This window comes from Fukomys damarensis, unplaced genomic scaffold, assembly GCF_012274545.1.
Source record: "Fukomys damarensis isolate Sample0158 unplaced genomic scaffold, DMR_v1.0_HiC HiC_scaffold_37, whole genome shotgun sequence".
Classification (NCBI taxonomy): domain Eukaryota; kingdom Metazoa; phylum Chordata; class Mammalia; order Rodentia; family Bathyergidae; genus Fukomys; species Fukomys damarensis.
This window is the reverse complement of record NW_022900949.1, coordinates 38837880-38852887: the sequence shown is the minus strand read 5'-3', so window position 1 is coordinate 38852887 and position 15008 is coordinate 38837880. Positions and strand designations below refer to the sequence as shown.

General features: G+C 37.6%; 1 protein-coding gene across 2 annotated transcripts in view; it reads right to left on the bottom strand.

The window, feature by feature from the left end:
- The window catches only part of G3bp2 (G3BP stress granule assembly factor 2), a 69839-nt gene that overhangs the window by 9599 nt on the left and 45232 nt on the right, over positions 1-15008 (bottom strand). For both annotated transcript variants that reach the window (XM_010610824.3, XM_010610825.2), the window contains 3 exons: positions 5537-5654; positions 1637-1718; positions 397-570 (listed from right to left, as the gene is read on the bottom strand). In XM_010610824.3, the coding sequence (XP_010609126.1) occupies positions 397-570; positions 1637-1718; positions 5537-5631 (351 nt within the window). In that variant the 5' untranslated portion in view covers positions 5632-5654. Of the gene's footprint in view, positions 1-396; positions 571-1636; positions 1719-5536; positions 5655-15008 lie in introns of those variants that run through there.

The following is a 15008-nucleotide window of genomic DNA, read 5'->3' as shown; positions in this document are numbered from 1 at the left end:
CACGAGCTCCTGGGTTTGAGAACACACACACACACACACACACACACACACACACACACGCACGCGCGTGCACGAATCAGAGCCCAAGAAACTTTTCTCAGTGGGAAAGAATCAAGACAAATTCATAAAAAGACCTTTTTTTTTTTTCAAAATATTACCTTTTAAATATACCAAAGTAATTTTTGTATTATATCTATAATATTAATAATCTATTCACACAGATTATCAGCATATGACTTTTGATTCCAAAATAGTTAAAGCAGTGCACACACATTCATATAAATTGTATAATAGGTCCAATAAAATATCTCAAAAATAGTATGCAAATATAAACCTATTAAAAGAATTTCAGTTCAACACACCAAATTTAATCAGGTAAGTGAAATGCAAACTTACTTCTGGAGCCAAAACAAAGGTCTGCATGAATTTCCTTTCTGGCTGTCCACTATTAGACAGCAAGCCCATGACTTGGACAACAACTCCGTCACTCAAGGTGGCATGCGCATCCACATGGCGGATCTTTGTGTGGCATTCACTGAAGTTCAGAGATAACACTTTGTGGTGTATGTCCTATACAGGATAGGTAGGGACAAAACACAAAGTCTGTGCATTACCTGCATAATACTGTTACCTACCAATGCCAACTTCCTCACAACTCTGGAATGCTGTCTTGTTAATTTTCCTGATTCATCTGATCCATTCCACCATGGCATGTGCCTCCCTGTAGACTGCTGCTCCTAACTACCATGTCCAGCTTGTACATTCCATGCAAGAAATAGCCCTCTAACACTGCAGTCATCTGGCTTTACACTGCTTTCTCTTAGTTTGGTAATAATTTAGTCATTCTCATGAACTATAATGACTGCTCCTTGACCTCAACACCGAATTTTATTTTACTGTGATACTTGCTGATGCCATTTTTCTGCTTTGGACTTCTTTGTTAAGACCAAATCCTGGAATCTAACTGAAGTTTCGTATTATCTACAAAGTCTTCCTTCCCTTTGTAGCTGTAAAGAGTACATATTTCTGTGCATTCCTGTGACACAAGGTTTGGTCCAAATTTGTAGAAATTTCATACCAAGGATATACAACATTCCATTTTCTCCTGTGTCCACCCACTCCAATATAATACCATTTTTCATAGAAAATCCATGTTTAAAAATTTAAAACACATTTTACAATGACTGAAACTCATTCTGGTGAGTTTCTAATGATCATACTGAAGAAATGTCTGAACATAAGGCTATTTTTTAATTCTCTATTTCTGGGCCTGGGATTTAGCTCAATGGTTCTGTGGCCTGTCTCACAAGCGCAAGATCCCAAGTTTGATCACTGGTAGCCCCCCCCCCCCAAACAAACAAACAAAACAACTCCACAACAACAAAAACCAAATGAACAAACAAAAACCCACCATTCCCAGGTGTGCCTGAAAATTCTCTACTTCAGTGCTATTATTTGTTTCCTTGTAAGAGAAAATCTTGTCTGTCTTATACAGAATAACTACTTTGGAAATAAGGATACAGTGTACTTACTTGTTTTTCTCATATTGTTTTTTTCATAAATAAAAAATTATTTAAAAAAAAAAGAAATTTCTATCTTAACACAAAGACATTTAAAATACGTATGAGTAACTTACATTTTGGCCATAAACAGCTTCCTGGGGCTTTCCACTGGCATCCACTCCTCCATGAACATAGGAAGAATTCCTGCCATAAAACCTACAAAATCATTTATAACTATATACATTATCACTGAATTATCACGAGAAGTCTAAGAAACAACAGAGTTCTGTTGTTGAAAATCAAACTAGGCTCCATATATAGCTCTGTCACTAATTAGATATATAATCTTGGACAAGTTACTTAACTGTAATCTGTAAATTCATTTACCTTAGTAATAAAAGAGGTATAGTAACTATCTCTATAGGTTTTCATAAGGATTCAATGAGTAGCACATAAAATGCTTAGACTGTCTGGCACAGTAAATAGATGATCATTAGCTACTCTCATCTAATTCACATCACATCTTTATTTTGTAAAATGGAAGAACGAGGTAAAGTATAGTCTAAAAACAGATGCTGCAGTATTTGAACCATATTTTTCTTTAGATAGAAACTCACTGACCTAGATTTCTCTCAGGATCAAGTGCTCTGTTTACTATTCAGAGCTCCAATTTACTAATTCTTTTTCTCTTCTGAGTCAGGGTCTTGCTATGTAGTAGTTCAGGTTGGCCTCGAACTCACAATGATCCTCCTGGCTCAGTCTCTGGAGTGCTAGGATTATAGGTGTGCGCCACCAAGTCTGGCAAAATGATTACTAATTCTAAAGGCTTGTAACAAAACAGTTTAGATCTGAAATAATCCAGACAAGTTAAAAAATCTACAATTACTTTAGCATCAAATTTCTCATTGATATTTTTATGCTGCTCTTAAGTACATCACAAATTATAGACTTTTCTCTGGCACGATGTAAAGCAGTAATAATTAGCATCTTTCTAAATTAAAGTTATCAAAGATAAAAAGTAAATCTTTCCAAATTAGACACGATGGAGCATGCTTATAATCCCAGCACTTGGGAAGCTGAGGCAGGAAGATCATTCATTACAAGTTCAAGACCAGGCTGGGCTACACAGTGAATACGAGGCTTCCTAAACTACATAGTACACTGTTTAAAAAAATTTTTTTTAAATGCATAGCAAGGTTCAGAAAAGGTTAAATGAACTCCCCTAAAGTCATATACATATAAAGGAGGGCAGCTAAGACAAAATACACCAGCCGGTCTGGCTCCATAGTCTATGCTTTTTAAACCACTCACTTCTAGTTTGATTTGTTTATTTGTTTATTTATTTTTTGGGTACGGGGATTGAACTCAGGCCCTTGTGCTTACGAGGCAGGCACCAGAATCACTGAGCGAAATCCTTGGCCCTCCCTTCTAGTTTTAAATGTTATGTATTTTCTGTCATATGCTAGTGGCAGGTTATACAAACTGGCATTATTTTTCCAAAAGACAAATTTAGCAGAATAACTTTGTGTATATATGGAAAGCCTTATAATATCATATCTTTGATACAGTCAATTCTTCCAGGAACTTAAAAATATAACTGCTCAGTAAGGTACACAAAAATGTGTATCTAAGGAAAGTCATTACAGTGTTGTTTATACTAGCGAAAAGATTCTAACAAACTAAATTTTCATTAAGATGAAAAGTGGCAGAGCCAGGGATTTAGCTCAGTGGTTCGGTGGCCTGCCTTGCAAGCGCAAGGACCCGAGTTCAATCCCCGGTACCAAAAAAAGAAAGATGAAAAGTGGTTAAATAAGCTAGATATAAAATAGAAGAAGTCTGTGCTGTTACTTAACACGAGGGTGTAAAGGGCTGGGGATTTAACTCAATGGTTCTGCTGCCTGCCTCAAAAGTGCAAGGTCCTGAGTTCAATCCTCAGTACCAAAAAACAAAAGGAAACAAATCAATAACATGAGGGTGTATTTTTCTTTTTTTAGCATATGTGTTTCTGAAGTTTTAAGCTCTTTTGTCATCACAATATTTAAAAAATGCTAATACTATACTCATACTGTGAAAAGATCCCATCTGTTTTGTTTTTGTGGTACCAGGAATTGAACTCCAGCCCTTCAGCTTGCAAAGCAGGCTGTGGAGCCAAGGAGCCAAATCCCTGGCCCAAAAGACCCAATCTGACACAATGAATTCCACTTCCCTTCCAAATCTTTCACATATGCTATCAGCAAGCACACCTGTATTTTTAAAATTAGAAAAAACAGCCAGGCGTGGTGGCACACACCTGTAATCCCAGCACTCCAGAGGCTGAGGCAGGAGGATCGCTGTGAGTTCGAAACCACCCTAGGCTACATAGTGAGTTCCAGGTCAGTCTCAACTACATAGTGAGATCCTGTCTCAAAAAAACCAAACAAACAAGCAAAGGAAAAAACCAAAAGGAAAAACAACAACAACAACAACAAAAAACAAAAACATAGGTTTTGATTGTGGGATTTTTCAGGAGAGGGAGTATGTTACTTACACTTTTTAGATACACTACACTCAAGAACAGTTGGGCTCTATAGCCAAAATTTTGACTGAATACTGGCTACAACTTCTCATTTAATTACTGAGTGATCTTGTGATCTTCCTGAATTAATTACTAGCTGCAGCTGTCTAATATGTAAAGTGGGATAATTACACTGTCTACACTTTGTAAGATTGCCCTAACAACTACATGAGATAATATAGGTATGTAGAGTACTCCAAGCAACTAGTAAATATATAAAAAAAAGCCTCCTTGATTAGAGAATACCATACGTATATTCAAGAGTGTAGGACAAATGCAAAATCTTTCAAAATGCCCAACTTTTAGAAGACCATTGAACTGAGGACCTTGTTCTTGAGAGGCAGGTGCAATGCCACTAAGCTAAATCCCCAGCCCAGGGATGTAGAAATCTTTAAAACCTTTCCCAGAGGATGCTGCAATGATATACAGTACAGTATCCTTAACTCACATAAGCTAGTGTGTTCTACAACAAAAAAAGCCTTCTTACAAGACTCACACTTTTGTTCTACTTGTTAAGACACACCCAGAAGAACAAAATAAACAAGAGCTACCCACATAATTTCACTTTAATCTCAGAGTGGAAGGGGGGATCTTAAAAGATTACAGGTAAGTCTTGCCAAAGTAATGAACAATGTTTCTGTATTTTGCAGATTAGAAGAAATACAAATTTTCACAAGTATATAACATTCACTTTCCAACACTGTGAGAAGTTTTACTGTATGTGCTTCCAAAGCAAGCACTACACTGTGAGAACTCAAAAAGAAGATCTGAACCATTACTTTCACTATCCTGGTACTGGGAATCAAGTCTAGGGAAATTTGAAGCTATTTCCTTAGCTCTATTTTTTTTTTTTTTTAAATTTGAGGCAGGGTCTCACTAACTTGCCCAGGCTAGCCTTGAACTCACGATTCTCCTAGTCTAGCCTCCCAAGTAGCTCAGATTACAAGCATGTTCCACTATTCCTGCCTCTAAGCCACTGGTTTCTAACTGCATACTGGGAACCCATCAACCTTTTTTAATTTTCCTGTGGTACTGGAGACCGAACCCAGTGCTTTTGTACTGAATTGCATTCCTAGTACCAACCCCTTATTTTCAGACAGGGACTCACTGAGTTTCCAGGCTGAGCTCAAATTTGTAATCTTCCTGCCTCAGTATCCCACAGTGCTGGAATTGTATGGATGCACCACCATGCCCAACTTATTTTTTCAAATAAAACATAAAATGCCAGTATAATATAAAAAATGTGTGGATACAGATATGAATGTGTTATACTGGGATATTATGTGTTTTTCTTACTGTGGTCAACAGTCAAAAAACTGGAAAAACACTGGTTTAGCCATCACATGGTTAAAGTTTTAAATATGGTTTAGAAATGTTTACAAAGATACTGTAAGTTACGAGACAGGAAAGGTAAAATATAGAGTCATACCAAGTGAAGTAAAACTAAATAAAAATGCTCAATGATTTGCGTGAAGCTCACCTGTGTAAGTATTCTGGTGCTTTATTCAGCAAAGTATAATACTGCCGAACGAACTCCCGCCCCACCAACAGCGGGCTGGGCTTCTCCATAACCATTTCTTTGCTGCACAGGGTCAACGCTGAGGGAGAAGTACAAGAGTAACAACTGTTAAAAATCATCCTTATAAACTATATGAGATAAACTTTACTTTCCCTAGACAAATGGGAATAAAGAGAATTAACATCATTTATTAAAAAGTAATAACAGCAGAATAGTAAGTTTCCAGCCTACAATGTTTCCATCTCCCTTTGTCCCAAGAAAAATTAGCACAGAATAAACAAACATTATCATCATTTACTTTATGTTTATAGCCTTCAGAACAGTAAACATTAGAATGTTGGAACTGGGGTAAAAGAAGGAAAAAATATGAAAATTTGAGAATTTTTTTTGGGGGGGACCCCAACCCAGACAGGCATAATTGGGAGAGGGCACAGTGCAGAGGTACAGTGAGTACTTTGCAGGCTCAAGCCCTGGATCCTTAGCTACACACATGTAAGTATGTGCTCCCAGAGACTCACAAAAATCAAGCATCCATTCATTTTACATTTAGAAGTACTGAAAATTTACCACAAGTCTGAGTATACATCTACTGGGCCAATCAGAATGCAGCTTAAATTCCTATTTAACAAATTCCAGTGTAGGTTTCCTATAAAAAACAAAATTCAAATCCAAACACAGCTTACAATAGTCATTACAGTATGATGCTGTTTTTCATAAACACCAGGTACCACCTATGATTAATACATACAGAGAAAACACTATAGCTCCATACCCTTCCAATCACTTCAAGACTAGATTTCTTTTCTTTTCTTTTTTTGGTACTGGGGTTTGAACAGGGCCCTTGAGCTTGCAAGGCAAGCAGCTCCTTCCAGTCACTTCTACTTCAACTAGATATCATGCTCTATTAGGTTCCTTGATTCTATTCCCAACCTCCTCCTAAAACTCAAAAACTACACACATCTACCTATCTGCTTATGCACTTATATAATGCCTCACATGCTTTAAAAAATAAATCCAGATACTACTATTTAGGGTACTGGTTTCTCCAAACCTAAAACTCCCAATAAGGGTAACAACCCTACTGCATTAGAGGGCTCTGAGTGGTAAATACTTGCCTAGCATGTGCCAGGTGCTGGGTTTCATCCCCAGCACCACAAAGTAAGACCAAATAAAGTATCAAAACTAAGTAACATAACGTTTTCATTTGAAATAATGGGAGAAAATTAAGAAAGCAGACTTACCTAGTAAATTTTTACACCTATTTTAATACTGTAACAAAATACTGAGAAATGAGATTACATGAATTACCCTCTGGATAAAATAATTATCTACAAAATACTTTTCTCAAGTTGGCAATGACAAATGCTATTAGATTATTTGATTTTAAGATTACTTTTTTCATCTCTGTATTTCCAATTTTTGTACAGTAACACTATTGTAACTTATCCCAAATTTCCCATCACATTCATAAAATAAACTCATCTACTATTTTTGTCCCCCTTTCAATTCCCAGCATTGAGAACTTTCTTTTGTTCTTTACATATTTGGTGCTTTCTCAAAATAAAGTGAATACACAAATTGTTCCAAAGAAAAGTTAGAAATATTGGATATATTAAAGATTCATTATAACAAAGTACAAGAACCTTCAAATTGCTAGCCATCGCAATCACTAAAGCACATAAGACATAACAACATTGATTCCAACTGAAGACAGAAAGGGTTTAGGATAACTAACACCTGATTTATTGTGATTTAGTAAGTTATTATTTAGCGTAACTCATTCAACAGAGGAAACATGGGAATGACAAAGTATATCATGAACTATGCAGAGTCCAGTTTTTTAAGGCATAGAAGAGACTCCCACAGGGGATGATAAAACCAACTGAAAACGTTACTGTGAAGAAGGTGCTTTAATTAATTACAGAGTAATTACAGATCACTTACCTTTTACCATAATTTAAGTGACTCAGAATTTAGAAAGTCAAAAGCTGAATGAATGAGACAAAAATACATTCCATTTTCCAATGCTTACTAAGTAAGTGCCAGAAACTGCAAGAAAAAATTATGGTGAGCAGGACATGCTCTCTGCCTAAAGAAATTAAAAGTCCAATGAGGCAGGATTCTAATATGATTATTTTACTGATAGTATAAATATTACAAGTTCATCATGAAGAATATAATATTAGAACTGGAAGAGGAATAAAAATCTGAGATTGTAGGAAATGAGAACTGAACCTTCTAAACCATACCTATATAAGAAAAATAATTTTTAGAAAATGGCTGTCTCAGAACATTTAAAAAGCCTACTCTGAGTCTAACTCCAAGTCTACTGGCTTTCCTAGTTAGCTCCTCAAAGTAAAATCCAATCATTCTTTCCTTTTCTCAAGTATCACGGGTATTATACCTCTTCCCTGGCTCCTTCTAATGTCCAGTCTGACCATTCTCCCTACATAAATGCACTATTACACTCCTAGGAGATGCTCAAAAGACATTTGCTTGCATTTTCTACCCTACTTTGCATGTAAAGGGGTGAGACAAAATTTTATGAATCTAGTACTGAAGACATCTTCGGAAGACAGAAAGAAACAAGGCTGAGGATGTAGTGCACTGGTGCAGCACTTTCCTTGTTTGTGTGAGCAAGACTCTGGATTTGAACCCTAGCATCATAAAACCAAAACCAACCAACATACACCACCCCCCCCAACCCTGAAGACAGAAATAACCTATTAAAACAGAGTTAAGAATAAAGTCCTCATGGGGAATGTTGATGATTAAATAACTGAATCATGCAATTTCAAAATCCTTTTGAACTCCATTTTATTTTATGCTCCTGTGCTTAACTATACATAAAATATATGTATGTGCACACATTTAAAGAAAATTTATTACTATAATATACTGTTGGAATTGAAAGCTTTGAGATTAAAAAGCCCAAACTAAGTACAGGTTAATACAAATAATTTTAAGAATTTTTAGAAGTAACAAATTTTCAGAAATTGGCATTAACATAGGCACACAATCAAGAGTGAATCTGTTCCCAAAGGTACCCAAGTAATTCACTGTGTTTCATCAACAAAGTGATTCTGGAACACCTGACATTCACATCATTCACATATTAAAATCAGGAAAAGGGCCAGGGATTTGGCTCAGTGGTTCTGCTGCCCGCCTCGCAAGCACAAATCCTGTTTGATCCTGGGTACAAAAAAAAAACAGGTAAATAAGTTTGAGAGCCAAGTGTGGTGACACATGCCTGTAATCCCAGCTCTTGGGAGGCTGAGGCAGGAGGATCACCTTGAGTTTAAGGCCAGCCTGGGCTACAAAGGGAGACCTAGCCTCAAAAACAAACAAAACAAAAAAAAAAAACAAAGAGGGTTGACCTATCATGTACCAAATCTAACTGTAAATGAACCACAAGACTTTATCATAAACCCCAAACTCCAGGCTTGTAGAGAAAACAAAACAAAAAAATCTTTGTGATCATATGTGAAAATTTTAGGTAAGACATGAAAGCACACATACAAAAAAGGGGAAAAAAATCCTGATAACTTAGACCTCATCAAAATTTAAAATTTCTGCTCATTTAAATGAGTTACCTGAAAATAAGTATTTGTACAATATAAGACAGATCTCATAAAAAACTTGTAGCCAGAATATATAAAGGACTCTCATAACTTACCAAGAAAATATAAATGTATTACAGAAACACAATTATCCCATCATTTTTGCTTCTTTCTGAAGCAGTTCTGCAAGTTCTCTTTTGTTCTTTTGTGAGCATGTTTAAGAGGTATGCTCAAATATATGGTGAATGGTGCTGCCCAGTGCCATCCAACAGACAGACAGGCTTGTAAAAGTATCATTGTGTGTCCTCATCTGCTTTATTCACTGGATGGCACTCTATGCCAAAGTCAAAATGACTGTAAAAAGTAAACGTTTTGAATCCATTCAGGTTATCAAGGCAGCTATGACAGTGCAAATAAAGACACTCCAGAAAGGGGACTTTCAGAATTGCTTCAGAAAGTAGAAAAAAGAGTTGTGTTCAACCCCAGAGGGAGTATTTTAAAAGGGAATGGCAGTGTCTTTTATTGTAATGAACGTTAAAAATGAATAAATAAAGTCACTGTACTTTTTGATCATACTGCATACCTTTCACCAAGATGATACATATGAAAAGATGAGTACATTCACTAATCATTAGAAAAAAAAAAAACAGCAAAACTACAATGACATAATACAACCACCTGTAATAATGGCTAATGTTACAAATCTAAAAACATCAGTAACTCCCAAGGACACAGAATAGCTGCTAGAAAAGGAAAAAAACAAACTTTGAAAAACAGTAAGGCCGTCTCTCATAAAAACCAAGCACTATGCAACAATGGAACCCCTCATACTTGTAACAACATGAATTAACTTCAAAAGCATTACTGTAAGCTGAAGAAATCAGACACAGAAGGCGAATCCAATAGAATTCTACTGATAAGACATTGTGTAAGAGGTGACTCAGAAGAGCTGGAGATAGTACGGAAGTTAAGGACATGAGGGAACTTCTGGGGGGGTGATGGGAATATCTTCAAGCTTGATTTTGGTGGTGTTCTTGACTACACATCTGCCCAAAGTAATACAACCATGCACAAGTGTTTTTTACTGTTCATGATTGGACCTGCATTCCTTAAAAATACAAAAGTTTGGAAATATAAATGACAACAAGAATATTCCCAAGGGCTGGGGTTTAGCTCAGTGGTTCTGTTGCCTACCTTACAAACACAAGGTCCTGTGTTCAAGGAAGAACAACAAAAAATACAAAAAAGTTAAGCAATAATTACAAACTATAGAACAATGCTACAAATCTCATCTTTTGAAAAAGGTTATGTTACAGAAACAAAATATGAGTTGCAGGTAGAAGGAAGAGTCTACACAAATTCTTACTGTATCGTCTGAAAACAACAAAAAACACGTATTAACCTTGTACATTTTAAGGTATTTTCAATTTTCATTTAGTTTCTGGTTATTACCAGATTCATATTAGTGGCTAGCAAATATAGTTCTAGAATAAGTAAATATAGTTCTGCGTTTGGGATGTAACTCAATGGTAGAGCACATGCACGAAGCCCTGGCTTCCATCTTCATTAGGGGAGAAATTTGTGAAAATCTACTTAGCACTACACTATGGTAGCACAACTAAAATATAGTCTCTGACATTATGTCTACATTAGTGACATAGGGTTGACAAAATATTAATGCATGTACTTAAAATATTACCCATCAAATGAAAATAAAATCGAGACAGCTGAAATGGAACACCCTGGTTAAAATCATGGTGGAATTAGAAATAGTTATGGGTTTGGCACGGTGGCACATACTTAAAATCCCAGCACTTTGGAGGGTTGGGAAAAAGGAGTAGTGAGTGTAGCTTGGGTTATCTGAGTTCAAAACCAACCTAAATAACATAACAAGACCCTGTTTCAACCAAAAGCCAGCTATATAGAAAAGAGTAATATGCACTCTCCAATTTCAATGTTTCCAAATAAACCAAAATATTTTTGATGGTTCATATACAGTCACTGGAATATTATCAAAGACTACAGAATCATACACGAAGACAATGAAAAACATGTAAAATTTACAATTAGGATATGATTTCACTAACGTAAATCTCACAATGTAGGTAAAGGAATAAAATTAATTTAAACCTTCTACAGATAGCACAATACCTATCAGAACATTTTATACAGAAAAGACAAGTGACTTAAACAAAATAATTTTGGATTCTGTCAATTCTCATTAATATCAGAGATCTCTGAAACAGCAACATCTCCATGTTCTTATTAAAGACCTGTCTACTACTATATGATAAAATGATTAGGTGTTCAGGAAATTCAATTTTAAACAGTAACTTCAAATACCTAGCCACAAGCACCACAATCCAAGTTTCAGATTTCTAAGCATACCAACTTTCAGAATAAAGATGTTCATCTGGTAAAGCCTATGCAAACAGTCCAAAATTTAAAAATCCTGAAATCCGAACACTTCTGGTCCCAAGTACTTTGGAGATGGGAAACCCAAATTTATGGCATAAAAACAAACAGTAGAAAATTCACTCATCCTATGTTATTCTTTGGCAGTTATTTCAATGTTTGAAGAAAACAACTGAAATGAAGACTGATTTTAAAAAATCACATTTTCCTTTTAAAAACTGAGGCTGTCTTGGTGACACACATCTGTAATCCCTGCTACCATGGAGCTGAGAGAGAAGGATCACAATCTCAAGGCCAGTCTGGGTAATTTAGTGAAGAGTGAAGTCCTGTGAGGTCCCATCTTGAGATTTAAGACCCCCCCCGGGGGGGGTGTACATGGGCTGGTTACATAGTTGGGCTCAATTCCCAGTATCACCTTCCCCCCGCTCCCAAAACAAATGAGTTCTAGATCCTATGTTTAGTATTTCCACAGTAACAGGTTGTGGTTCTCTTTACCAGAAAACACGCTACCAAAGAATATATTTGTACTAGGTCCCAGCTTCTCTCCACTAGGGATACCGCCTCCTCATATTTGGGCTCACACTAGTCAGCCCAAGGCCCACTCTTATTGAGCCAAAGACTACCTTCATTCTCAACTGACAGTCCCCTATCAATCAGGAACATTCCCAAACTGCTGATAGTCTTTGTCTAAAGCGCCTTACAACAGTACTCTGCACCTTTGCAGAGCAGTGACCTCCAAAGTGTTGAATGAAAGTGTGAAACAAGAAGGAAGAACAATAGTGAAATAGATAAAAGAGGACTTAAGACCTTTTTTTCTAGGGCCACACAGGTAAGGGGACAAGTCTGAGTTCAGACACTACTAAAGTGCCCAATCATTAACATATGGAAATGAAATCCTGTGCTTGATTCAGTGCCTACAGCTATTCCGGGGGCTGTCAGTAGCATTACTCGAGGCCAGGAGGTGGAAACCAGACTGGACAAGAGCAAGACCTAGTGTCTCAAAAGACAGAGATAGAGAAAGAAGGACTGCCCCACAAAAATGAAAAGCCCGCATTCATATCATGCTTCAATGTATAGCTTCATTACACAAAAAAATATTTAGAGCTGAAAGAAAAGGAGATCAAGGTCTCTTGGTTGTTTTTTTTTTTGTTGGTATCAGGATCAAACTCGGGTCCTTGTGCTTGCAAGGCTGGCAGCGACACCACTGAGCTAAATCCCTAGCCCCCTTCGCTGTAGTTTTAAGAAAGAATTTGAAATTGGGCCTCCTACCTCTAGTGATGTCTTCACTAGGTACACCTACGTTAAGAATCTCTTTGAAAGAAAAGCCAAACAATAAAGATTACAAAAAATTTATTTTAAAAATCCAACTTCAAAGACAGGTGTGGTGGCACACGCCTGTAATCCCAGCACTCAGGAGGCTGAAGCAGGAGGATCGCTGTGAGTTAGAGACCAGCATGGGCTACATAGTAATTTCCAGGTCAGTCTCAACTACAAAGTGAGACCCTGTCTCAAAACAGCACAAACAAATCCAACTTCTAGCTTATTTTAAAAAATTGGGAGTAGTAAAAGTCAAAGGAATACAATAGGATAGTAACAACAGGAAGTACAAGATTTCCCAATATACCTACTAATGGTAGCAAAACAGAAGCAAACACCTAGAAATTATTAGATAAAAATAAGCTGTAGCTCGAAAAACTGATTCTATTTGCCAGGAGGTCTGGGAGAATCTATTAAACAAGTGTATTCCAATAAAGAGTAAGTAGAACACATTTGTCAATTAAATTCTACTTAAATCCAGAAACAACCCTTAACTTTGCTTTTTTTCTTTTTTTGGTACCGGGGATTGAACTCGGGTCTTTGCGCTCACCAAACCGCTGAGCTAAATCCCAGGCCCTAATCCTTAACTTTGTGCCACTACAGAGAAGTCATTCACGGTTCTCATACACACAACATAAAATAGGTGGAAAAAAAGTCACAACTTGGGAAATAATTCTCAATCTTGATGGTGGATAACAAATAGCAATAATAAAGAAGCTGTTAAGGTCTAAAAACACTTGAATATATGTAATTCCAATAACACTGCAACTTATGTCTCTTATGACACTTTGTTCAAGTCAGGAGTTGCCTACTCACAATTCAACTCCTGAGCACTTAAGTGAACACTCAGATCAGTCGTCTAGCTGTCGATTAAGTCACCAAAGACTTTTCTTCACTTGCCGCTTTCTGATCCCATCCGCGGCACACATTCTGGTTCACTCCACTGCTGATGCTTGTTCACATTCACTATGTCAAGTCTGAATATCCAACAACCTGAACTACAACAACTCTAAGAGAGGAAGCAATCAATCCCTGTGAGGTCCTTAATAATTTTCAGAAATAACGTGAAGAAATTAAATCATAAAGGAAGAATGGACAGTACTAATCCTCAGTATCTGAAAAAAAAGAGGTATTAGCACCAAAGAAAAAATACTCAATTCAACCCTAAGGTTCGGCGCAAAGTTTTTTTTGGAGCAAACCCTTTTTAAGAACAGCAGGCTAGAATAAAGGACCATAAGATTTGGTGGGACCAAGTGTTTACTCAAAAACTTTGTTCACACGTCTAAAGCTATATTAACGGCCAATATGAAGTGGATAAGGACTCATCATCTTCTACTCCAGCTGAAATTAATGGTTCCTAGATCCAGGAAACTGCATTGCTAAGTCTGGAAGATGGCACAAGGTTCATTAACTTAAACATACTTGAGTACCTTGATCTATTAATAACACGACAACCCTAAAGAAAGGAAAGAAAAGAAGGGGACAGTCTTCCTATGCTTTAGTTTTGTTTTTCAAAAGGGCAAAGGTACACCGGGTGAGCGGCAGCCAGGGGAGGGGTGGGGTGGTACATGTGGAAAAGTATACACGCAAAACTACATTCGTCCCAAAGTAGCACAGGACCACCTTAAGAAATCACGCTTTTAAAAACTCGGAAAATCCAATTAGATCCGACAATCAAAATGCACAAAATCCAGGGGAGCTTTTGTTCCTCTCCGTTTTCCTCCACCACAAGAAAGCAGCGGAAGAGAAACCACTGCACACAGTTCCTAAACCTCGTTCCTGGGTCAACTGAGGACCAGCTCTGAGAGGTTAAGGAGGCACAAGTTTACTCCAATCGCTGCAGCCGGGGATGAAACGCGAAGACGCCGGGACCCAAGCGTCGGCAAGGGACGCCGTAGCCTCCGCGCCGGATCCGGTTTCCGGCGCAGAAATGGTGCCCGGAGGCAACGACTTTCGCATCTGCGTCGCTCCTGCCGCGCTCCCCTCCCCCACGGGTGGGGCGGCGACCGCGTCCCCTTGAAAGCCGCGCCGCAAACGGAAAGCCTGACCCCCACGGAGCCTCCCTGGAGCGCTCCTTCTGCCGATCGTCCCTTCCGGCCGGGCCCACCAGAGCCCGAGCCCTTTACCCTCCCCGCACGCGT